This window comes from Ambystoma mexicanum, chromosome 12, assembly GCF_040938575.1.
Source record: "Ambystoma mexicanum isolate Mex_15411 chromosome 12, UKY_AmexF1_1, whole genome shotgun sequence".
Classification (NCBI taxonomy): Eukaryota; Metazoa; Chordata; class Amphibia; order Caudata; family Ambystomatidae; genus Ambystoma; species Ambystoma mexicanum.
This window is the reverse complement of record NC_090936.1, coordinates 50,590,859-50,617,805: the sequence shown is the minus strand read 5'-3', so window position 1 is coordinate 50,617,805 and position 26,947 is coordinate 50,590,859. Positions and strand designations below refer to the sequence as shown.

At 47.7% G+C, this 26,947-nt stretch overlaps 1 protein-coding gene across 3 annotated transcripts in view; it reads left to right on the top strand.

Annotated features, from left to right (window-relative positions):
• Positions 1–26,947, top strand: part of ASZ1 (ankyrin repeat, SAM and basic leucine zipper domain containing 1) — an 850,966-nt gene that overhangs the window by 299,422 nt on the left and 524,597 nt on the right. For all 3 annotated transcript variants that reach the window (XM_069627941.1, XM_069627942.1, XM_069627943.1), the window contains one exon: positions 15,732–15,866. In XM_069627941.1, the coding sequence (XP_069484042.1) occupies positions 15,732–15,866 (135 nt within the window). The remainder of the gene's footprint in view (positions 1–15,731; positions 15,867–26,947) is intronic.

Sequence of the window (26,947 nt, the reverse complement as noted above, 5' to 3'; positions counted from 1 at the left end):
CGACTGCAGAATCTATCCCGGTGGCATCCAATTCGCCACCAGGCACATCAATACCTCTTGACTCAGCAGAACTACAAAGTCCTCCACCATGGCCCAGCGAGCCTCTCCCTCAAGGCCTGGTTCCTGAGAAGCGCAAACTCATGAACTTGAACCTTTTGGCGGACTGCTGGGACCTAATCCGGGCCTCTAGAGCCCCCTCGACAAGGATCACCTTGTGCGGACAAGGACCAGCTTCTCTAAGTGGTGTGAAACATACGATCAACCCACTTACAGCTTTGGTAGAACAGATACTACCTTACTTATTACATTTGGCTAAGAGAGGTCTCTCCTATCCACCATCAAGGTTCACCTGTCGGCCATATCGGCATACACGACGACTCCAGAATCGCAGTCGTCATTCTCTCTTGCAGCCATCAAGATCTTCCTGAAGGGGTTGATGCGTACTTACCCTCCTACGCCCTCATCAGTTCCTTCCTGGAGCCTAAACACTGTGCTAACGGCCCTCATGGAACCCCTTTTCAAATCCATTGACAGATGTGACATAAAATGCTTATCTTGGAAAACAGCTTTTTTGATAGCCATGACTTCGGCCAGGAGGGTCAGTGAATAACAAACCTTGTCTTCAGAACCTCCTTTTACTTTGTTTCAGCAAGACTGCGTCATTTTGAGGAGACACCCAAAGTTTCTGCCCAAGGTCTAATCGGAAATGACACTCTCAGAGTGCATTGTTCTACCATCTTTCTTGCGGAACCATACCTGGGAGGCGGAAAGAGCTTTACATTCCCTATATGCGACTAGGGTTGTGAAATTCTACTTTCAGAGAACTAAGGTGTTCCGCTTATGTAACAGAATGTTCATTGCCTTCGTTGGCCGCACAAAAGGGCAACATATCTCCAAACAAAGTCTGGCAAGATGGGTCTCGTTATGCATCACCCATTGTCATCAATTGAAGGGCGACCCCCTCTGCAGACTGCCTTCAGCACACACCACCAGAGGGAGAGCGGCATCAGTCGCGTTTCATGCATGGGTACCCTTGAAGGACATCTGCACAGCCGCTACCTGGAGCACTCTGCACACGTTCGCCAAACACTACTGCTTAACAGAAGATACCAACAAGGAATCTGCAGTTGGACAGGCAGTGCTCCCCCACCTCTTTGCATAAGAAAGGACCAGCCTCCTTTTCCTGAGTAGGTAACCGTTGTGTTGCTACATGGTAAAGGTTTGTCAGAAATAACTTTTCTGCATCTATGCTTATATATGGTGGCATGCTTTAACTGCTTGGTATTCTATTCAAGCATCTGAATCTATGAAAGATCCAATGCTGGAGAAGTCTTAGTTACTTAACTGTAACTGTATTTCGAGGGGATTGGGTCCTCTGACGTATTCCATATCTATGACAGGTAATGTCCACAGCTGTGCTGCTTCGGAAAATCTTTGGCGTCTGCGTCCTGCGTCGATGAGGTCGATGCGGCGTCCCCGAGGACCTCCTCCAACTGTTTTCGATTCTCGGTTCGTTGAACCTGTTCGGTTTTTTGTGGAGACCTGTTCGTGGCGATGTCTACTTCGTCTTCAACCCCGCGTCCGGGCTTCAAGAAATGCAGGGACTGTGGGTCCAAGATGTCGGTCAGGGACTCGCACGACGCCTGCCTCTGGTGCCTCGGGGAGGCCCACGATACGGACAATTGTGTCGACTGCCAGTCGCTCACGGCAAAGGCCTTGCGGGAAAGCAAGAAGAAGCTGTCGGTAGGCCGAGTGTCTAAGCCCCGGAAGTCGAGGTCTGCGGGGCTTTCGACGGATGACTCGAGGGGCGACTCTCCGCGTCATCGTCGGAAGTCTAGTGGGTCTCCTTCCAGGAGTCGCTCTCGCCACTCCTCCGCCTCTTCGAGGCATTCCCGGCACCGCCGGCATAGGTCGCCTTCCCCGTCCTCTTCCGAGGACTCCGCCCGTCGGCGGGTCGCTTATCCCTCCATGCAAGCGACACCGGAGGAATGGGCTTCCTTCGGGAAGCAGATGCTAGCGAGTGGGGTCGGTCGGCACCGGTGGAGAGACACCGCTCGTACGCCTTCGGGCTCGGGTGGTCGGCACGGCTTGCGGGAGAGGTCCCGCTCGGACAAGGGTAGCCGTTTTCGCCATGCCCATTCCAGGTCCCGGTCCTCGACGCGCTCGAGACCGCGTGATCCTGTTCCATCTTCGTGGCGCTGAGGTTGTCGACGATTTCTCTCGAGGCTCCGCCTCCGAGGGGGTCGTCGACGCTGTCGGCACCTAGGTCGTCGAGGGACACGCTCGGAGCTACGGCTTCGAGGCCTGTGTCGATGCCGCCGATGCTGGCGGCGCTGCAGCTGACGTCGACGCCGATTCGCTCGACGTCGACAACTTTTCTGTCGACGCCGGCGCCGACTCGTTCGGCGCCATCAACGCCTTTCGAGGCGGTGGTGGAGGGGCCCTGTGGCACGGGGTTTACCCCTAGTAAGTCTCTGGCTAAGGTCAGGCACTGCTTTGGTTCCCAGAGGTCTTCCTCTCCCCGCCTGGAGTACATTTCAGAAGGTGATGAAGGCTCTGATGACGGCTTGGTTCCGGTTCCAGATGAGCTTATCTCGGGCCATAGCCAGTTTGATGACCTGAGGCAGTCACTGCATGATGCCAGTGGACTGGACACCTCTCCGGAGGTGGAGTTTTGTAGGCCGGAGCCTGGCACTCATGCCGATTCTCCATATCGGCGCCTTATGTCTCTGGTCACCGAGTACTTGGGTTGGTTAGCTCCCCCAGGGGAGTTCGTTCAGGATGATCTCACGGACATCCTTGATCTCGGTCCCCCCACTGACCCGGTTTTGCCGTTTCATATGGCTCTGCAGAGAAGGGTGGCGGCGGCTTGGACTGCTCCGGAGAGTCTCCCGGCAGTGGGCAAGTCTTTGTCGCGAAAATACCGTCCAGCCAGTAGCGACCCCTGCTACTTGTCCACTCCGGAGAATTTGGTGGTGCAGGCGGCTACGGCCCCGGCAAAGCAGGCGTCGTATCCTACCATCCCTCCGGATAGGGACGACAAACGTTTTGACGGCTGGGCGAAGAAAGTGTTTTCTTCGGGGGGTATGGCGCTTCACGCGGCCAACTCCATATGTACTTTGTCTCGTTTCACACACACTCTGTGGAACTGTGTTGCATTAGCGGCTGAACATATTCCCGAAGGGGACGAACGGGATGGTTTCCTTGCTATGGTTCAGGATGGCAAGGATGCCATGTGTGCGGCCGTTAAGTCGGGTTTGGACTTGGCAGATTCTGTCAGCTGGACCATGGCGGCGAGCACCGTAATGCGCAGGTTTGCGTGGTTGCGGAAGTCTGGGTTCGCTCCTGATGTGTAGTCCCGGCTCCTCAACATGCCCTTTGACGTTGGTCACCTTTTTGGCAGAAAGGCTGACAAAAGCCTTGAGAGATTGCAGACCTCCAAAGCTGCAGCAAAGTCATTGGGCGCTGCAGTTTGCCAACCTCCGCCTTTTCGTCCTAGGGGACGGCAATGGAGGGGAGGTTCCTTTCGCTATTACTCGTCCTTCAGTAAAGCGAGGGGAGCTAGCAGTCAAAGAGGCCATTGTAAGAGTGCCAGAGGTGGAAACAAAGGTACTCGAGGTGCCAAGCCGCTCGCGCAGTTGCCTCTTTGCCCTCAGGCAACGCCGCAGCCGCTACCACTCAGTCATGAGGCCAGGTCCCATGGTTCGCCGGTTGAGGGAAGGCTGGCGCAGCATCTTGTAGAGTGGCAAGCCATTACTTCAGATGTGTGGGTTCTGGAGATCATAACCCACGGCTACTGTTTTCCTTTTCGGCAGAGGCCCCATGACAATCCACCAGGGAACCTCTCTTTGAAGTGTCCGGATACGCTCCTTGCGCAGGAAATTCAAGCCCTGCTGGAGAAAGGCGCCATAGAACTGGTGCCTGTAGCGGAGAGGAACAAGGGATGGTATTCCCCTTATTTTTTGATTTCGAAGAAAGACGGGGGATTGAGACCCATCATGGACTTGTGCGGTTTGAACAAACTCCTCAGGAAGGACAAGTTCAAGATGGTGACTCTTTCTCAAGTCCTCCAGGCCCTTCAACTTCAGGACTGGTTGGTGTGTCTCGACCTCAAGGATGCTTACTTCCATGTGCCAATCCATCCCAAGCACAAGAAGTACCTGAGGTTCGCGGTTGGCGACTCGCACTTTCAGTTTCGGGTCCTGCCGTTAGGATTGACCTCCGCCCTGAGGGTTTTCACCAAGCTCATGGTGGTGGTGGCAGCGCATCTCAGGAAAGGGGGGATTCACGTCTACCCCTACCTGGACGATTGGTTGATCAGGGGGAGCTCTCCCGAGCAAGTCCTGGATCATCTGTCCGTCACCTGCCACTCCCTTCACAGGCTGGGCTTTCCCTCAATTTAAAGAAGTCCCATTTGACGCCAACGCAGCAGCTCCAGTACATCGGAGCAGTGCTCGACACGTCCCTGGGGCAGTGTTTTCCTCCTCAGCTGAGGGCTCTTCACATTCAGCAGATGGTGAACAAGTTTCAATTTGCCCAGGATCTCCCAGCGTCCGAGTTCTTGAGACTGCTCGGCCTTATGGCATCCTGCATTCTTCTGGTGCCAGAGGCCCGTCTGCGGATGAGATCTTTGCAGTGGGCACTCAAGCTCCAGTGGTCTCAGTCCTCCGGCAGGCTGTCGGACCCTGTTCAGGTGCCGCCCTTGGTAGCCCGGGACCTTCTGTGGTGGGCCGTCGAGGGCAATCTGATGAAGGGGGCCCCATTTTGGCTGCCCTGGCCAGAGGTAACTATCTTGACGGACGCATCCCTCATGGGATGGGGAGCTCATGCCAACGAGTTGACAGCGGTTGTTGGTCTCCGTCGGAGTCCAGACTCCATATCAATCTGTTGGAGCGTAGGGCCGTCAGGCTAGCCCTGAAGGCTTTTCTGCCGACTGTGCGTGGAAAGAGTGTCCTAATTCTAACGGACAACACGGTGGCCATGCACTACCTCAACAAAAAGGGAGGGGGGCAGGGTCACTTCCCCTGTGCAGGGAGGCGATGCAGCTCGAGTTCTGGGCCATCCAGCAGGAAGTTTCGATCTTGGCAGTTCATCTGGCCGGAGACGAAAACGTGACGGCGGACGCTCTGAGCAGGCAGAGCGTGATCTCTCACGAGTGGGAGTTGGCTCAGGAGATTCTCCTGGAGATCTTCGCCCTTTGGGGACCCCTCAAGTGGATCTCTTCACCTCTAGTGTCAACCGGAAGTGCAAAAGGTTTTGCTCGCGGGAATTTCCTCCAAAAGGAGCCTTAGGAGACGCGTTCGTGGTGGAGTTGTCATTCCCACTGCTGTACGCGTTTCCTCCAGTCCCCGTCATCCCGCAATGCTGCGGAGGTTAAGGAGGTTCGGTTCCCGGATGATCCTCATTGCTCCGGCGTGGGCCCGGAGGACGTGGTACTTGGACCTTCTCGACTTGTCCATCTGCCCTCCACGTCGTCTTCCCTACCGAGACGATCTGCTCTCACGGGAGGGGGGTCAGGTTCTCCATCCAGAGGTCAGATCCCTCAATCTTCACGCTTGGCTTCTGAAAGTTGAGGTATAAGGATTGGGACCTCCCTGAAGACGTGATGGAGGTGTTGCTCTCGGCCAGGCGGCCGGCAACTAAGTCTCTGTACCGTTGCCGTTGGAGAAAGTTATGCGACTGGTGCAGAGTTCAGAATGTGGATCCTTTTGAATGTGACATTCCCATGGTTCTGTCTTTTTTGCTTTCTTTGGTCCCATATTTAAGCGCTCGTCTGTAGAGTGTTCCTATTTTAAAATTCCTTTAATTTCACAGTTTTTGAAAGGGCTCACTAATGTGTTCCCTCCGTCACCTTTTCTGGTGCCAGGTTGGGATTTGAACCTTGTTCTTAAGTTTCTTATGGGTGCTCCGTTTGAGCCTTTACATTCTTGCCCTTTGAGGCTGTTAACTCTGAAAACTGTGTTTTTGGTTGCGGTTACTTCCGCTCTCAGAGTGAGTTACAGGCACTTTCAGTTAAGCCACCTTTCACTGCGTTTCATAAGGACAGGGTTGTCCTTAGAGTTCGTCGTCCTTTTCTTCCGAAGGTGGTTTCGGAATTTCATTTGAGCCAGAAGGTTGTTCTTCCGGCGTTCTATCCTCCTCCACATCCTGGTAAGGAAGAGGAGAGGCTCCATAGGCTTGATCCTAGGAGAGCGTTGAGTTTTTATATTTCGCGCATGTCCCGGGTCAAAATGGACGATCAACTTTTCATTGGTTACGCTGGAAAGCAACTTTTCATTGGTTACGCTGGAAAGCATTTGGGACAACCTGTGACGAAACAGTCTTTGTCTCGTTGGATTATTTTAGCTATCTCCGAGTGTTACCGCTTGGCGGGTAAGTTTCCTCCGGCTGGCTTGCGGGCCCATTCTACCAGGGGAGTGGCTGCGTCTACTGCCCTGCAGAGGGGAGTTCCTATTCGTCACATCTGTGATGCAGCCACCTGGGCTTCAGTACATACTTTTGTACGTCACTACGCCCTCGATTCCATCAGAGGGCAAGATCTGGCCTTTGGCAAGGCAGTTCTCTATTCCGCAATCTGATTGGGCATGCTAAATTTGTATTCTAAATTCTTTCCCACCTTCTTGCTTGGTACTGCTTTGGGAGTCTGTCATAGATATGGAATATGTCGGAGGACCCAATCCCCTCGAAGAACAAGTTACTTTCTTACCTGGTAACATTCTTTCGATGGGATGGTCCGATGACGTATTCCATATCGCTCCCTCCCTGCCTTCCCCGCTGCAGAATTTCTTTTGCGATTGCAGCTTGCGTTCCGCAAGGCCTTGTGTGTCTGACTGGCAGAAAACTGGTGGCACACGTTCTGGGAAAAAACTATAACTGAGGCTATGGGCGTCGTGCGTCCTACTTATCACATCGGGTGACGTCGGCCGTCGGAGGAGGTCCTCGGGGACGGCGTATCGACGTCATCGACGCAGGACGCAGACGCCAAGGTTTTTCCGAAGCAGCACAGCTGTGGACATTACCTGTCATAGATATGGAATACGTCGTCGGACCATCCCATCGAAAGAACGTTACCAGGTAAGAAAGTAACTTGTTCTTCTACGGTTCAAAATCTAAAGATGGCTGACTGGGGTGGAGCTTAAACCCTGTCACCTCATTCGTTGGGGCCATATAGGATCAAAGTGAGGTCGAGGGACTACAAAATAGAATGACTCATAGGCCACAATGGAGTATTTACATGCATTCTCTAGGGGAGAAGGGATGTGTATTGAACATTTTAATAATTATTTTTTATCACCAAGGATTTCCAGTCTGACAACGGGGAATATTCAACCATGTGAATCTATGAAAGATACCAATGCTGGAGAAATACAGTTACAGGTAAGTAAGAAAGACTTCCCATGTTAAATATACTTTGCACACAAAATGAGGTGCTACGTCTATAATAGAAGCATTCTAGTCCCAAATAAATGTTCCTGCTTACTGTTATTCATGAGCCTGGCCCCAAAGGCGCCAGGACTGTGTCCACCCGGGCCCCCTGTGTATGTGGCCCTTTAATGTTTGCGTTCTTGGCCCGAAGACCATGACAGTGCTCCCCTCAAGGCCCCTCTCACGGGTAGTCCTCTTCCCAGTCCTGGTTTGGTGGGATTATTGCAATGGAACTGCTTGATCAAACGTGGAGCATGGACGTGTTCACTGGGTTCCCATGTTCGGTCTTGAGGTCCGTAACCTTTCCAGTCTATAAGGTAATACAATTTGGACCAAATCACCTTGGAGTCCAGGATGGATTTGACTTCATACTCCGGTTCCCCATCTAGTACTTCGGGCTCAGGTGGAGGGCTAATCCGTGTATTAGGTTTCATTGGTTTGAGGAGAGAGACATGAAATACTGGGTGAATCTTCATCTGAGATGGTAACTCCAATTTCATGGCAGCAGGATTGATTATTGCTTTTATAATATAGGGGCCCTCGTATCTGGCGCGGAAGGCCCTTGGTTTGTTCAACTGTATGTATCTGGATGCTGACCAGACTTTATCACCAATCTGGTAATCAGGAGCTTCTTTTCGGTGCCGATCAGCAAACCGTTTTGGTCTTTCTTTGGCCTTAGTCAGATGTTCTGTCGCTTCCTCAAGAATCTGAGTGATGGTTTTTTGCAAGGTTTTTATTTTTGGCATTTCCAAAGTATCGAGTGGATCAAACACTGAAGTCCGCAGATGTCTTCCGTGCACAGTATAGAATGGAGTTTGCCCAGTACTCGTGTGAACTGAGTTGTTGTATGCATACTCTGCTATCCAGAGTATGTTTTTCCAAGAGTCCTCGGGGTGCTGTAACATACACCTTAAATACTACTCCAATGTCTGATTAGTTCGTTCAGTTTGCCCATCAGTTTGAGGGTGATGGCTTGTGGACAACCAGAGGTGGATTTTGGCAATTGTACAACACCTTTGCCAAAAGGTAGAAACAAATGAGTTCCACGATCAGATATTATTGATGGAAATCCATGTAACCGGACAATTTGTTCTAAAAACACAGTTGCAAGAGTCGACGCAGTTGGGAGTCCCTTCAGAGGAATGAAATGGGCCTTTTTGGAGAATAAATTCGCAGTGACTAAGATGGTGTTGTAAGGTCCGTGATAAAGTACATTGATAGAGTATGCCAAGGTGCTGGTGGTACCATCAAGGTACGTAGTAAGCCAGCAGGGTTTTGCTTCTGAGACTTGTGTTGTGCGCAGGCACCACAGGTTGCAAGAAACTGGGCAATATCTTTTCTTCAAGTTGGCCACCAGTAGTTTTGCTTTATCTTAGGCTGAGTTTTGGCTATTCATGGATGCCCTTCCACTAATGAATCATTATAGTTTGTGATGATTTGATTTTGCAGTTTCTTGTCCTGGATATATAAGCGTCCTTGAAAATATGGTAATTGTTTTCAATGGTGTACCGGTCTCCCTTCAAAAGCCATTCCCGTTGTGTTGACTGATTCATCTGGGATTGCAAACTGGTTTTTAAGTCATCTACACACGTGTTGGCGGCGTTTTTGATTTGTATTCGTTCTTCAGGAATGATGACCACGGGATTGGATGTTGTGAATGCCTCTTTTCTTCAATCATGCGTGATAGTGCGTCTGCCTTTCCATTCTGTACTCCAGGTCTTTAGGTGATAAAGTCATATTGTGCGAAAAAGAGAGCCCAGCGAAGTTGACACGAGGATTGTACTTCGGCGGTCTTCAAGCATTGTAAGTTACGGTGATCTGTGATGACTGTGACCTTGTGTCTTGCCCCAAGAAGAGAATGTCTCCATGCCTTGAATGCTTTAATTGCCAGTAATTCATAATCCGTGATTGCGTAGTTCAATATGGGGGCAGAAAACTTGCAGTACCAGAATGCGACGGGATCTAACTGTCGTTTTTCCGGGTCCCGTTGGGGCAATACCGCTCCCATTGCCACGTTTGAACTCTGAACGGTTCTAGGTTAAAAGTTAGAAAACAAAAGGCTCGAATGCCTTTTTTTCGACAGTGAAATGACTGAAAAAAAGCATCAGATTTAAAAAAAAAATAAATATGGGCGGATGCCCCCCCACCAGCCCCCTGTTTTCTTTTTATAAAAAAGTTTTTTATATATGTCAAACTAAAAAAAATATATAAATAAAAATTCTATCCTTTTTTTTCATTCATTTTACTTTCCAAGGTCATTCGACCCTTTGCATTCGAACATTTGACAGGACACCCCTTTCAACCACGTATGGCAGGTCTGGTCGAGGGTGTCGAAGAGCTGGTGCTGAGGTAAATGCTAGTTTCAGCTTCCGAAAGGCTTCTTCAGCTTCTGTGGACCAGTGGAATTTCTTGTTCTTTCTCAGTACAATTGGGTGTACGATTTGTGAGAACCCAGGTATAAATCGACGATGGAAATTAGCGAATCCAAGCACACTTTTTACTCCTTTCGTGGATGTTGGTAAAGGCCATTGGAGGATTGCGTCCACCTTTCGTGTGTCCATATGTACGCCCTGTGGTGTGAGCATGAAACAGAGAAACTCGACCTTGGTCACATGGAAGAAACATTTTATTTTCAGCTTGGTATACAACTGGTGTTGTTGAAGCTTCTCTAAGACTGCCCGGACATGACCGACATGTTCTCCTTGGAATTTGAGTAGATGAGGATGTCCTCTATTTAGACAAGACAGCAAATGTCCAGTAGTTCACAGAGCACGTCATTTGTAAAGAATTGGAACGCTGCCGGGGCGTTACATATCCTGAAGGGCATGACCTTGTATTCAAAGAAGCCATACTTCGTGCAGAAGGCCGTCTTCCACACGTCTCCTTTTTTGACTCTCACAAGATGGTAGGCCCCTCGTAAATCCAGCTTTGTGTAAATCTGAGCGTGTTTCACCTAATCCAGGAGCTCTGCTATAAGTGGTAAGGGGTATCGTTTTTTTACTGTGATCTGATTGATTGCCCTGTAGTCAATACAGGTTCTTAAGTCCCCCTCCTTTTTAGGCACGATATAGAGGGGCGAAGAAGCAGGGGACTTGGATGGACAGATGAAACAGTTTGCCAGATACTGATCCAGGTAAGTTCTAAGATGTTGGTTTTCCTGCTCTTAGAGCGTAAATTCGGCTGCATGGAATTTGGGCTCCGGGCACGAGATCTATTTTGCAATCGTAGCATCTGTGCGGGGCAAAACGTTGGCTTGCTCTTTTTGGAAGACATCCTGGTAATCCAAGTATTAAAGTGGTAAAGAGCCAGTGAGGTCCAGTACGATTCCTTTCTTTGGTTTCAGGTTGACAACGTCTTTGTTGTAACAGGTGTCGGCAAAGTCTTGGAGAAAAGGTCAGAACTCGTTTTCGCCAGTCGATCCTAGGATTATGGGTCTCCAGCCAAGGCATTCCCAATATCATCTGAAACTGAGGAGCTCCAATGAGATCTAAGGTAATGTCCTCTTGATGCCCATCCTGCAACAGAAACTTGACTTTCTCGGTGTATTGTGTCACCGGGCCAGATGATATCTGAGAACCATTCACTGCAGTGACGTTTTCCGATTTCTGCTTTTGTTGGAGAGGTCGGCCTATTCAATGTAGTTTCCCACAGCTCCAATGTCAATGTACGCCTTCAAGGCATGTTTCTTTGACGGTTGCTTGTGATTCACCACAAGTACCGGAAGGACTAGATGTGAGGTCTGCACGGATTCCTTTTTCTCGCTCGACAAGTGGACCCCTACACTTGCCGGGCATTAGAGTTTCCCAAGTCCTGTACTACTACTTCTTTGTTGTTTTTGTCTGTTGCTCCAACTATTTTCTTGGGTGGTTTTACTGGGCATTCAAAGAGGAAGTGACCGGCTTTAACACAATATAAGCAGAGCTGTTGCTGTCTTCTTTTTCTCTTTCTGACTTCGTAATCCACCGATTTGCATTGGTTCAGACTGTTCATGTGGTTTGGTCTGGTTCTCACAGGATCACGTAAACTGACCGTCTCTCTGTTCTGGCTCGATCCATTTTCCTATTCTGCAACCTATGATCGAGTTACACGGTCAGGTCTATACAGTCAGCACACTCGTCAAGTGGGTTGACAACTTGAGCCAACACATCCTTAAGTTCTCCACGTAACCCTCGATAAATGTTCCCTTTTCTTCTGGCCAGTTGGTCTGGACTATGAGATGATTGAAGTTTGCAATGTAGGTTAATAGATCTTGATTCCCCTGTCTGAGTGACAACAATTCGTTGTCCAGAGCTTGTCCTTGAGTATGTCGGGCAAACAATTTCTCCATCTCATGCTGAAAATCCCCAAAGTTCCGAAGCAAAGGATCATCTTGAGTTACAATGGTATTGACCAGTCTGCCGCACAGCCTCCTAGATATGAGAGTACGAATGCAACTTTGGTGTGATCATTAGGAAAGGCTCCTGGTCTGCATAAGAAATAAAGGCGACATTGGTTCATGAATATGGCAAACTTGTTTGGATCACCGATGAAGCGTTTGGGCGGGGCTAGAGGCACTGTCCCTTGAAGAACCACCTGAACCGGTGTTGATTGCTGTGGTGTGGAAGAATGGGCTATCCCAGGCAAGGGGACCTGTCCTGCTTGTGCCTGTAGCATCTGTCTTGCCAAGTCGTCAGTTCTTTCTTGAGTTACAATAAGATACCTCCTTAATGCACTGGTCTCCTGCCCTGAAGCATGTACTTAAGCCTGTAATTCCCCCAGTAATTCGGCCATTGGTCTGTCTCTGAAGTTTCCCAGGCAGAGAGTCCTAGAGGCTTTGCGTTCTGCAGAGGCGTTGGGGCACGGTTGCAGCCCTCCCAGGAGTTAGATCACCTCCGTCAGGTCTTCCCTCTGCGAATAAGCTGTGAGCGGTGACAATTGGTGACACTGCTCCTGTGTGGATATGAGAGAACGTGAGTGCGCTGATCTGTGACTATTGTACCTCTCAAACCCTTCTACCCAAGGTGTGATTTCTGTTGGCACGTACCGGCCCATAAGGCTCACCTGTTAATTATTGATGATAAGCTCTCTGTCCTGCTACTTCTGGCAGGGGCGCTTGTCGATGGGACCTAGTTCATCGGTAAGTAATAGTCCAGTCCAGCTGCAGCTATGCTTTCCTGGTTGGTAGGGAGTGTCTCTCAATATCTCTTGTCTCTATCCCTTTCTGTTTTCTCTTTGCCTCCTCTCTTTTTTTGTCTTTGTATTATTGCTCTCAATATTGTTAATTCCTGAATAATGTTTCTCTTCTGAATTCTTCCCAATAGGTGGAAATGCGGCCAAAGAGCAGTTGTGGGGGGGCCCATGGAAACCGCAGTGTCCCACAGTAGGTCATTGATGGTTTAAGGAAAAGCGCAAGGTTCGGTGGTAGTGCAACCTTAAACTGAATGTCTTAAGTGTCTGACCTTGCCTTTCGTTTTCACTTGCAGGTGCTGCTGTTGCGAACAGAGCGCGTCGTGCAGTGGTGCCAAGATGAAGATATCATCGTTCCGGGAGATGTGAAGATGAGCTGCGATGCCAAGAAGATGTCAGCGTTCCGGAAGATTTGAAGAAGATTGCCGTGATCAATGAAGATGCGCACAGGTGAGAGCAGATTCCCCAGGTGGTAAGTATGATGGCAGGAAGCAGGATTTCGAAAGTTAAGGCATGGATGTGCAGAATAACGCAAAGCGTCTGCCTCGGGGATCAGAGCAGCTTATATAGCTGCGATCGTGGGAACGCCCACTAGGCCTGGCTTGCCTGCCACTCCTAGAGAGTCAGCATGTGCAAGGCAACCCAATAGCAGCATCCACACCCAAGAATACACGTGGGGCTGCTTTAGTGAATGGAAGTTCCCATGTTAAATGCATTGTGCACCCAAAATGAGGTAGTATGTCTATTATAAAAGCATTCTTGTCCCAAATAAATGTTCTTGCTTAGTGTTGTTCATGAGCCCCCTGTGTATGTGGCCCTTTAATGTTTGCGTTCTTGGCCCGATGACCATGACACTAACTTCCACTTAATGGTCTGCGTTCCCTCTTATTCGGGGAAGCATTATGCTTTAATAAGACTTAGGAAACAGTTTCATATGCACAACCTCTTTGTTGTTAGATAGCGTTGTAACACTAAGGGAAAGTCAATTACTGCTTCTTTAAGGTTTATCGGCACCGTTTTCCTATATAGGAGATATGCAACCGATCAGCAACAATTCAAGTACAACAGTGGGGAAAATGAAGGCTTTCTGTTCATGCGAGCGCTTTAACTTTAGTGAAACAAGCGTGTGATACAATTCCCTGTTTATAATGACTTCCCACGACTGCAAACAACTTTACTCGCTGTTACTTACACACGAGAATCAATTATGCTGGTTACAGTTAACAACAAGGTATACCTGATGATTTGGAATACAGAGCTTCATTCACCAGTTCCACGATCACATCGGTTGAGGGCTGCGCTGCTTCTTCTTGTATTCATTTCTTCTGCCTCGTATGGATGCTCTGCGGGAGGATAGCTCAGGGGAAACGTGCTCACCTTAAAATCATGACGACACGTAGCAACACAGGTTTGATCCCCGGGTCCGCGCTTAGAAACCTCTGGGTATTAAGTGCGCTATAAATAACCTATCATATAATTCACAGCAATTTGACGCACCTGGAAAGACTGCCAGTTCCTCCCAGTCTCTTCCAATGCAGCCACAGCCAAAAAGGGTTTGTGAGCACAGGACCAACTGAGAACCTGCAGTTGAAATCTGCTCTTCCTTTGCTCCAGAGTCCCTTCTGTGTTCACGCTTCCTAGTGAACTGCCAGCCTCTTGCCCTGCTTCTTCTTCTTAGTCTGCTACTACTCCTGACCTTCCAGCTCCTGCTCCATCTTCTTTCTACTGATTCCTCTCTCTGCAGCCTTTTATGTCGCTTAGGTGAGTTAATTGGCTTCAGGTGCAGGCCCTTAGAATGAATTGCCTGACCTTGCCAAAAGCTGTTAGGCATGCCTGCCTGCATGTCCTTGGCGTCTGCATGCCCTTGCAGCCCTTTTTCTTCACAGTCCCTGAGGGACTCGTGGCTATGTAGTCCAATATTGAGAGACATTCTGTTTTCTTACTTTTGTAAAAGGTTTAAGGATGATTTGTCTTCTCTTGGGGTTATTAGATTAGGGATTGTAGGGTTTAACCTTTTTAGGAACAGATGGGACAGGAAAGGTCATATATCCGCCATTGCTTTTGGCATACCTTTGGTACTGGGGAGGATATGTGATTTTAGGGATAAAAAAGAATGGTTCTGGAGATGTGGCAGTTTGACATTTTTTATCCTAAGTTTTAGTAGCTTAGTTTTAACCATAGGCTGAAATTCATCAGAATGGCAAGATGCTATAATCTTTCTGGGAATGATTTTACAAGCATCCGAGGAACAATTCCTTGTCTCACCCTGTGAAATCACTCCCTTACCCTGGGCCTGGTCTCCACTCATGTGATCCTCCTGCAGTACATCACCCCCAGGATTGTGATGAGGAAGCGTCTGCCCTCTCCTGGCCACCTCAGTGGAGAATCTAGGCAGGGTTTTAGTGGGGGATCCACAGGATTCTCCACAAGTCTCTGTTCTGTACATTTGTTAAGCGGCCATGTGGGCTTCCTTACCCACATTTGTAAGCATTACTGCTTGGATTCTACGCCTGGTCAGGACGCTTGTTTTGGCAGAGTTTTCTGGTTTATTTGGTGTCCTTGGTACCCTCCCTCTTCCAGGACATTGAACTGCTTGGGGATTCCGTCAGAGATGAGGAATCCATAGGAGGAAGAAGTCCATTAGAAGAACAAATTACTTAACTCTCTGTAATTTTCTTTCTGATGGTGTTCCTCCCACAGATTCCTCGCACCCTCCCTACCTGCCCCTCTTGACAGTTAGCTAGTACACCGTGGTTCTGCTGTCCCTCTGCGGCAGAGTGCTAGGCTAAAGGATGGAACTGAGGTAACGGGGTGCAGTGCCTCTATATAGTCTTAGAGGCATCGGGCAGAGCTGCACGTTGCCCCCTGGTGATGGAAAAGTTCCAGAAGAGCAGTTGCGCAGGGAGAATATATTTGAAAGATGTGAAATCTGTGGGAGGAACACCCATTAGAAAGAACATTCCTGAGAGGCAAGTAATTTGCTCTTTTAAGATCATATTTGAGATAGAGATCATTTCACTCAATAGGGTACAGGCTTAAGATGTTGCTGACAGGTGCAATATCTTAATGTTATGTGTACTATAGTGTTATATTTTAAATTGGAAGATGTTGATTAAGTGAATTACATCTGCTTTTTTAAGGCCTTAACATGGGCAGCCCGTCAAGGACGGAAAAATACAGTTTTGAAGCTGCTTGAACTTGGAGCAGATAAAAGTATTCAAACCAAAGATGGAAAGACAGCCGGTGAAATAGCAAACCAAAACAAGCATTCAGAGGTAAGGCTTTTCACTCACATATCTGTTTTGCAAGGTGGTGTTTGCTGATATTTTTGTTAAATTAAAATACATATGTTTTATCTTTTATTTTGAAAAAAGTACAAAATGAAATATACTTATGTATGTTGTATAAATTAGTATTTTTTCAAATACATTAAGGGCAGCACATACTGACAGATAAATATTTTTAGTCCAGATCATCAAAGCACATTTGTCTGTGAGATTCGGATTGGAGCTAAAGCCAACACGAGCCAATTCCCACACACTTTTTCGCCAGACCTGCCTAATCGTAAAGCACCTCATTCAAATCCTATTGTTCTGTGCAACCTAATTCAAGGCAATCTTCAGGCAAATGGCAGACTTGTTGGCTGCGGCCTGTTACTGTTTGTGCTGTGCTCTTTGTACGTCATGTCCCCGTTCCTCCTGACTCCTACAATATCAAACTTGGGGTTCCATATGATGATGTCCCCGCAAAAATGTCGCCATGCAAAAAATTTGCCAAACAATTGCTACCCCTGCTCCCCCTATCCCTATATATATTGTCAACAATATAATGTCGCCATTAACTTTTCCCGGCGACATTATGTATGGCGAACATGTATATAGGGACATTATTACCTGATACCAAACTCGGTACAGCAAATTGAGCATTTGTTGCTTGTTTGCATTCCGTGACTTATAAAGTGTTCCTATCCAGTGTTCACATGCTCGACATCTGCAGGGCAGCTACGTGGAGGTCTGTCCATACTTTAACAAGGTTGTACTGCATCAATAGGGATTGCAGGGAGGAGTTCCGGGTCAGCCAGACAGTGCTTGGCAACTTGTTTGCATGAGGTGTATGCCCCAGAGGTGAGTGAGTGGTTGCTTCTATTGAGCGATGCCTCCAACCGTTTTGGTTATATGTAGGTACTGCTGTGTAATCTTACTAAAATAGCATATGAATCTATAAAAGATCAAATTCAGGAGTAACTGACTTACCTGTAACTCTTGTGCTCCAGCATTGGTATCTCTAATAGATTCACATGCGACCCTCTCTCCTACAGGGCTATTGTTAGCTCTTACCGCCGTATTGCATGTGCTGCCAAATCTGAAGAAAGCCTCGATGGGTGAAGCTAAGGGGACCTGTCTAGTTGGCTGTGCGGGCAGTATGACCCAAAGTGACTCTAATAGATCACTAAAGGGACAAGCAGTTTAAAAAATGTAAAGGCAAACTGCTTTAATGTTACTGAGGATTCCCAGCCTGACGACAGGAAATATTCAAACATAATGTGAATCTATGAAAGATAACAATGCTGGAGAACAGTAGTTATAGGTAAGTAACCTAATTCTTACTTGCCATTGCTTTGGCAAGATGAGTGATTGAGCTTGCCTTCCTTATGCCTATGGAGGCTTATGCTTTTTACCACAAAGCCAAGGTGTAACTGTGGACCCACATATTGGCCCTTTCAAAAATGGTCAGCTATCTACACAAAAAAAGTGTCTTCTTGCCATAATTTTCCCTGAATCTGACTTTTGAGCCAGGCAGTTGGTCTTTGTTGCCCAGGCACGCTATAAAGTGTCAAAAGGATATGTATATATATATTTCTGATGTTTGTTAATCTGCTTAGAATCACATGCTGTGCATAGGTCCGACATCCAGTGGTCACTGCAGAGTATTGCATTTTGTTTTTCATTGTCGAAAAGGGACGTCGACAAGGCGTGTCTGAAATACTATCCCTATAGTGACGTGCGTTGTACCCACAATCCCTCACGCGTCGAGGTCCCTCAGATTGTTTTTTTCCGCCCAGCTACTGGTCGCCTTTACGCGGAGATCCTCGAGAGACATTGCAAATTTCATCTCCTCGACCTTTGGTCGTTTCTCATTAATATTAAACACATAATCCCTCTCTCGACGCAGTTGTGAAGCTGTTCTCCGCCGAGCAAGATCTTCGACGGAGGGTACGAGCGGAGGAAATCCTTTGGCGTTGCCGAACACGTGGCCTGGCCTCGCAGGCCTTATACAGTGGGGAGAGTGGGGTCGTGGGACATCTCTGGTTCTTTCTGAGAATGCCCTTCCTTTTCCCCTTCCTTTCCCTTGGGGTGGTTATCACGATTTATTGCCTCGGCTATGGAGAGGACACCCTTTAGATTTTGCCCGCTTTGCAAAGGCAAATTTACTTGGAAGGACAAGCACTCACGGTGTAACCGCTGCTTGCCCCTCGATCACAAGGAGGAAGGTTGCGCGGCTTGTCGGCTTCTTAAGCCTAAAACTCTAAAAGACCGTAGGGTTAAAAGGTGGGCGGCCTACGCGATGTCGAAGGCCGAAGGTTCACCCGCCGCTGCTACCACTGACAGTGACGAGGAACGCGATAACACGACCTCCGCTACGGAAGTCGAAAACCCCTCTAAAGAGCGCTCGCGCGCTTCGTCGTCTGTCCCCGGCCCCGATGGGCTCGGCTCACGCCCTGCTTATGGGGATGAACACCCCGGCGACATTGACGCACACAAAAACTCACTTAAGCACACAACCCACGGCTCTTCTTCGTCAAAGACGAAGAGAGCATCAGCGCCCAAGGAGACGCAGGTTCCACCGGTGGCCTCCTCGGACCGTTCGACTGGGCTTTTGGCAAATAAGGGCGCCGCCCCCAAACCATCGGCCGGCGCGCATCAACAAAAGGCGCATGCCGCCGTAGAGTGATCGACACCCGTAGCGTCGAAAACGCAGGCCTCCGCTGACAAACGAGTCGCCGACAAACGAGTCGCTGAGAGCTTGGCGAGGATCGCTGTAGCCGACGCCCAGAAGCGTACGCCGAAGGACACGTCGGGCGCTACGCAGAAGTCGAAAGACACGCCGAAAAAGCCTGAAGAAAGGCATGGACTACCCCCTTCAGTCGGGGGGTCACCCAGCACACCTGAAGGCTTTTCGGAGGGCGACGGGACACTTTCCTCGACGCTTTGGGAGAGGTTGAGCCGTTTTCAGCTAGCTGACTCTATTTTTCCCTCGCCAAACCGCTCAGGAGTACCCCATGAAACCATGGAAAGACTCAACCTCTGTATGGAGAGGATGGAAAAGTTTATTAATACCCAGACCTCTCTAACTCCCAAGAGAACTAGAGAAGGGCCTCAGGAGGACCCCAAGGCCAAAAATCCGAGGCTAGTCAATCCCCAGCAGGACATAGCCTCAGACTTCCATGATGTGTACGACCTCACTGGGGAGGAACAATACTTGGAGGAGGAGGAGGATTTTATAGACGATGAAGAGGGACAGTACCAGGAGGAAGGTCTGGAAGACAGGCCAGACATTATAGGAGAAGGCTTCGGAGTAAACCCAGAAGAAGGACCTTCACACCCCTGGCAATCCCCATCAGTATATTCCGACACAGATGTCCTAAACCTAAATCCTCCGGACAATTCACCGTTTAGGAACACGTCTCCAATTGACGATCAGCCCACTTTCAATGCCCTGTTGCGAAGAGCAGCAGCACATTTCGAACTGGACACTGGGGAGCTCTCTCCAGAATTAGACTTTGTGGAAAGAGTAATTAAAGAGAAACCCCCGGTCAGCCAGACCATTCCACTCCTCGCTTCAGTGAAGAGAAGAATCATCCCTTCGCTGTCCACTCCCGCATTGATCAGAGGGGTCAATCCAAGAATTGAAAAACTTTTCACTCCTTCACCCTCAGACCCGCTCTACATTAGGGGACATTCCATTCCGGATTCCCTGGTAGTATCTAATACTAGAAAGAGGGCAGGGGTACCACTTTCCACCAGTGAGGCACCCCCTGACAAGGAGGGCAAGAGGCTATATGCCCTTGCTAAAAGAGTAACTTCCTCGGCTGCCTTCTCAGCAAGAATTGCGAACAACAACTCTTTGCTTGCTAGCTATGCAGACGCGCAGTGGGCCAAGCTGCGCAAGGACGCCGAGGAAGCACCGGAGCCATTACGTACACGCCTGCTTTCAACTATTGGCGATGGAACCCAGGTGAACCAGAGCATTGTAAAGAACTCTCTGGACGCGGCAGAAACAGCGGGACGTTCCCTGGTGCAGGGAATACTCCTAAAACGCCATGTATGGCTGCGCAACTCAGGGTTTAAACCGGAGACACAGGCGTCTTTAATAAATAAACCTGTGGAAGACTCCAACCTCTTCGGAAAAGCGGTGGATGAAGCTCTAGAGATGGCTAAAAAAGAGTTCGATACTATCAAGACTCTTGACCAAATCTCTAAGCCCACTACCAGACGCGGCTATGGCAACAAACGCTTTTTTCGTGGCCAACGCCAACAACAACAACAAAGTCAACAACAACAGTACCCTGCCACCAATTACCAGTCCAATAGTGGGCAGTACAGACCGTTGGGTACTTTCCACCGTAGCCCACGGATACTGTATCGAATTCAACAGTTCCCATCCTACAGACCCCCGAGGGGACGTCGCATGACACCGGAACATCTTGCCATCCTTCTCCAAGAAGTACAACAACTGCTGGAAAAAGGAGCCATAGAGGTCGTGCCTCTATCTCAGGTAACGGAAGGTATTTATTCAGTGTACTTCCTTGTACCCAAAAAGGATCTAACCATGCGCCCTGTATTAGATCTGCGCCCAGCGAACAAGTTTATCAAACCCCAAAAGTTTCGTATGGTAACCTTACAGGAAGTGATCCCACTGCTTTCACAGGGAGATTACATGACAACATTGGACATGAAAGATGCATACTTTCATATTTTAATGTTGCCAGCGCACAGAAAATACCTCAGGTTCATGATAGAAGGCAAACGCTACCAGTTCAGAGTGCTACCCTTCGGCATAGCATCAGCACCAAGGGTATTCACGAAGGTGCTGGCAGTGGCAGCGGCCCACCTGCGCAGGTTGCCCATCCCAGTTTACCCTTACCTCGACGACTGGCTCATAACAGGGGATTCTTACGAAACATGCTTCTCCAATACCCAAAAGACGGTAGACCTTTTGTTCCAGTTGGGCTTCTCCATCAACGAAAAGAAGTCCAGTTTAGACCCCAGTCAAATCAAGCAATTCCTAGGGGCTCTAATTCAAACAAGGGACGGCCTCGTCTTCCCCTCCAAAGAGAGGGTCCAAAACATGCTGTTTCAGATCCCTCAATATGTGACCGGTCGAGAGGTGACGGTACGCAAAGCAATGCGCTTGCTAGGAATGATGGCGTCGTGTATTTATTTGGTACCTCACGCGCGCCTGCGCATGCGCCCAATGCAAGAGTGGCTCAACAGCCAGTGGTGTCAGGCCAGCGGACTATAGGAAGATCTAGTGGTGGTCTCGCAAGCCTTGGTGCTCTCGCTACGGTGGTGGACAAAGGAAAACATGGGAAAAGGGAAACCCTTTGCCACACCCGCAGCAGAAGCCACTCTAACCCCAGACGCATCCCTCACAGGATGGGGGGCACAACTATCCCATCAGACTGCTCACGGAGTGTGGACTCCGAACGTAGCATCCAAACACATAAATCTACTGGAGCTACTAGCTGTGTTCAAGGCGCTAAAAGCCTTCCAGGAACACCTACAAGGCAAGACAGTAATGGTCCTTACAGACAGCACCACAGCCATGTACTACATCAACAAGCAGGGGGGCACCCACTCTCCAGGCCTGTCCAAACTGGCCCAGAATATATGGAAGTGGGCTCTCAAACAAAACATGTTCCTACTGTCACTACATGTACCTGGGGAACTCAATCTGCTGGCAGACAGACTCAGCAGAGATTTCCCCCTGCCCGAAGAGTACGAATGGCGCCTGCACGAAGACATTGTCTTCGACGTCTTCACACAATGGGGATTCCCAGAAATAGACCTGTTCGCAACCCTGGAGAACTCACAATGCCTAAGTTACGCCTCCAGGTACCCCCAGAACCAATCCAAGGGGAACGGTCTGTCGATGCAATGGTCAGGGAAATTTGTTTACGCTTTTCCCCCGACTCCCCTTCTCAACAGGTGGTGCACAAGATGCACCAGGAACAAGTGACCATGATACTAGTGGCCCCAATGTGGGCCCGACAGCCATGGTTCGCTCACTTGATGGAGATGTCTCTATCTCCCCCAGTGAGACTCCCCTGCCCGTACAACATGCTGTCTCAGAACAAGGGCAGGACTCTACATCCATGCCCCCAGAACATGAACTTAGCAGCTTGGCTCCTGAAATCATAGAGTTCGGACATCTACAACTCCCGCAAAGATGCATGGACATCCTCAGGGAAGCCAGAAAACCTAACACTCGCCACTGCTATTCTAGCAAGTGGAAGAGATTTGTCATCTGGTGCAGGAGTAAAAGCATCAACCCTATTGACTGCTCTCCCACACATGTTGTTCTATACCTGACCCACCTATTGGATTCAGGTCTAGTGTTTAACTCCATTAAAGTCCACCTAGCGGCACTTTCTGCATACACCACTTCCCAACTCAGGGTGTCGTGGTGGAGGATCCCTGTTATAAAGGCCTTCATGGAGGGAGTAAATAGAATACACCCCCCGATAGCTGACCCAGCTCGAGGATGGGACCTTAATGTGGTACTTACCAGTCTCATGGGCTCACCATTCGAACCCATGCATAAAGCATCTCTTAAACACCTCACTCTTAAGACTGCTTTTTTAATAGCTATCACCTCCATCAGGAGAGTAAGTGAACTTCAGACTCTTTCTATTCTAGACCCCTTCGTTACAGTTCACAGAGATAAGGTGGTTCTACGCACTCACCCTAGGTTTGCTCCGAAATTTATTTCTAAATTCCACGTAAACCAATCTATAGAACTACCAACGTTCTTTCAAAATCCTTCCAATTTGGGAGAAAGGACTCTGCAAACACTAGATGTACGCAGAGCGGTCATGTTCTACATGGAAAGAACCAGACCACTGAGGAAGACAAATCAGTTCTTCGTCTCGGTGGCAGCAGGAAGAGAAGGGGATGCAGTTTCAAAGTCCACTATTTCTAGATGGATTGTTCAATGCATCACTCTCTTCTATACTCTTGCTAAGAGAGAACTGCCCTTTAGGCCAAGAGCACACACTACTCGAGGCACGGGGGCATCCATAGCATTCATTGCAAATGTTCCCCTTGAGTCCATCTGCAAAGCGGTTACCTGGAGTTCTATGCACACCTTTACAAAACACTACTGTCTAGATGCACACTCTAGATCTGACTCCCAGGTGGGACAGGCAGTATTACGACACCTTTTCTCTACTGTTCCTTCTCATAACCCACCGCCAACTCCGGGTACTGCTCGCTAGTCTATGCAGAGCATGTGATTCTAAGCAGATTAACAAACATCAGAAGACAATGCATTACTTACCGTAAAAGCATTTCTGATGGTTGTATCTGCTTAGATTCACATGCGCCCACCCTTCCTCCCCGCTCGGATGGAAGGAACATAGACTTCCTTTATATCTCTCTCTTTTCTGTACTCACTCACGTCTAGAAGGCTCCCTCAGGGCAGAAAAATACAAACAGAGGGACCTCGACGCGTGAGGGATTGTGGGTACAACGCACGTCACTATAGGGATAGTATTTCAGACACGCCTTGTCGACGTCCCTTTTCGACTACGAAAAACAAAATGCAATACTCCGCAGTGACCACTGGATGTCGGACCTATGCACAGCATGTGAATCTAAGCAGATACAACCATCAGAAATGCTTTTACGGTAAGTAATGCATTGTCATATATATATATATATATGTGAGGAGGGCATGGTATCAAAAACAGACACTGACACAATGGATGCAAGTTTAAAAAACCTTTATTTAACTGATAGGGGTTTGGAAACTACCTATCCTGCCCTATCTTTAGAATGGGAGTAATCTCGACCATTAAAACAAAAAAAATAGTCCGTCAGTCTAGCCAAAATAAAAAGGACTATTCTAAGAAAACCTAACCTTGCCCTCCTTCTCAGAATATTAAATGTGTTAAGAGAATACAAAATGAAAATAGTGTCTCATGTCTCAGAAGAAAATGTCAGAATGGCTTCAGCACCAACTCCCTTCGCCAGTTTCAAACCCTTAGGATCTAGAGAGTTTCTCAAAACACAAAGGATGTTTGGATGGCACAATTCTTGCACACTTTGGCTTACTGGTACAATTGAGCAGTTCACACTTAGGCTCTAAACTTCCGGTAGCTCAATCACTTCGAGGCTTTGCGCACCTAGCCATCAATATTCAGTACATATATTCTTAATTTCTCACAGTTTTGCACAGGCTTCACTCTGTAGGGCTTGAGCTTGTCTTGCTTTTGTGGGGGTTCCCTTCCCTACATGTTTATCTCATGTATCTTTTTCACTGTTGTAGACTTGCAAGACTTCAAGGAATTTACATAGACCTCTGCATGACCACTTAGACTTCTCTTTCAACAATCCTTCCATTTGTAATTTTCTCTGGTAGCACCAATTCCTCTTGGTAGTTGTAGTTCTATTCTCTCACACTTGCCTTCTTGGCCTTAATCCACATTTTGTATAGTTTACTTTTGCCCTCTTGGCATATTTCACAGTTCACTTTACTTTTGCCTTCAGCATATTTCACAGTTCACAAATATCACTTTCCTCTCCTTCAATCTTCTTTCCTTATTTCAGCTTCCTTTTTCCTCTGCTTGCATTATCTTTCAAATTCCATAAACATTTCACAGAGACTTTTGAATGTGGGACTTTCTCTAGCAGGACCACTCTGCTTCTTTGTATTTTACCAATTGTCCTCTTCATTTGCGGTTTTTTGGCACGCGGGCAACCTTCAACTTTCCAAATTACAGTCACTTTCCCTTTAACACCAACCAGACTTTTGTTTATCTCAATAGCTCACCAGCTATGTTAATTGTATTTCTTTCATCTCATTTCAAGTTTTTCTATATGAACTCCTTCTCGGCGTGCCTCGTCTATTTTTTTTCTTTCTTGTGAATTTGGTTAATACAAAAACCTTTATCACGATTACACAACAGTAAGACAATCATACAGATTAATAGTCAATCCTAATTATTAAACAACATTACAGCGTTAAAATTACATACAATTACATAAAACACTAATAAAACAACATTCTTGACAATTACTACAGATTAAGGGACCTGCGTTTACACGCATCATGAGTGTGTAAAGTGCAAAAGCAATTATTATCTACAGGGTTTGAAATTGAGATTCAGTGAGCAGGAGCTAAACACAGCTCCTGGGTTTCGGACAACACCCTGTAGGCAGGAGCTACTGAAGGGGAACCAGGTGCTACCAGAGTTACTCCTTCAATTCTTTGTCTATTTTGAACCATTTTGTTTAAATGTGTGTTAGATGTGTTCCAATTCTTCTTTATTAACATTCTCAAATATTCAAAGTTACTATCACATTTACATGTTTGGAAGGCAACACCAGTTGGCCCAAGGAGCCACCAGTTGCTCCTGGTAGCTGTTGGTTTCACGCTAACCAGCCTCTGCTATGCTAGAAGCAGGAGCTAAAGCTATCAGGTCCTCACAATTTCGAACCCTTAGGTAAGCAATTCCCCATCAATCATGAAATATATCAGCCCTCTGAAGCTGAGATCTGTTGCCAAGGCTTTATTATACTAATGTTAATAAAACAGCTGACTCCCTCCATATGTACTAGGACGCCGAGCTAATGACCAGTGATTCTGCTCCGTATATTGTGCTACAAAACGGATTTGGGTGGTTTGTTGGTATACTATTTGTTTGCGGTGACCTGACGGAAATCTAATTGCTCGAAGTTACCTTTTGAACATAAATGCTAAAACAGTCAATATTTGAGTTTATCAAAAAGACAAATTCCACAGAAGGGCGCCCTTGCTCTATTTATACTGTATTTCCGGTTCACCACGGAGAGGAACGTTCGCTGCTATGCATCAACTTATTTTAATGATTCCCTGGACATCTATCCTCTGCAATCCTTCCAATGGAAGCAGGGGACATCCCTGCAGCCCCCGCTCCCCTTGTATGGTATTATAAACATAATGAAAAAGGAGTTTAAGGTGGAGCTACTATGCAAATCAAGAAGAAGGTCAACGTGTACCTCTTAACAATGATCAAATCAATCATTCGATCAAAACTGTTCGATCAAATTGGCTAATTCCTGCAAAATTGGTCAGTAGTGATGGATTCCTCTTTGACACACCCCACCTATCCCTTTAGATAACTTAACTTATGAGTGGAGTAAGAAGTTAGAATATGATAACAGGTTTCTACAGCACCCCCACACAAACGGCAAAGTCTCTCTTCATAGGGAATATTCGTCTAGTTCCCCACGGATTCATAAGTGTGGAGTAAATTAAAGCGCAAATAGATTATGAATCTTCTTAGAAATAAGTCAAGTAAGTGCCTGGAGAATCCGAACAAGAATCCTTTTCTACTATATTCCTTATATCTTTTTTTTTCTCATGCAGTTTCCCTATGTTAACCACTCTGTCCCAACTTCTGTTTTTTTCTTTAAAGGATACAAGCGTTTGCGGAATCCTGCACCAGTCCCAGAGATGGATCTATATTTGCCAGATGTCTTTACGCAGAGCTTTGCAGGTCTCTCTTCCCGAAGATGTTGGGCTATCGGACTCAGACTACTGGTATCCATAAATAAACTCTCCAGCTTGTGCAAGCCACAAGGATCGGAGGGAAGGAAGTCACAACTCGCATCTCAGCGCCTCAATAGGTACCACGCTACATGTCGGCTGGACAATGCCTCAAGACCACAAAGAACCCCGGGAATTACACCCGAGAGATATATGGCCAGTAGGCCCTGTACATTGGATCCACCCATCTTGGCCACAAACCTCTTTATTGTAAGCCACTTTTTCAGGGCTTTACTGGTAATTATGTTGCATAATATGATAATGCAGGTCGAGATTTGATTCGTACACTCAGGTATGTATAACTGTTTACCACCTCAATAGGAGAGTGGGCCAAGTGCCATTTATAAGTCAATATACAGGTAGCCCTGCCCCAATCCCCAATATCTTTGTTTTAATAATATACATTTTCATGTGGTTGGTGGCTGAATAGATGACGAGTGTGTCGATAGAATGCTGTAAGCCAATTAGTGCAAAGTTCAGCAACACAATATCATCGGCGTAAGCCAACCAAGGCGTGTGTTCCCCACCAATTGAGGGGGGGTGG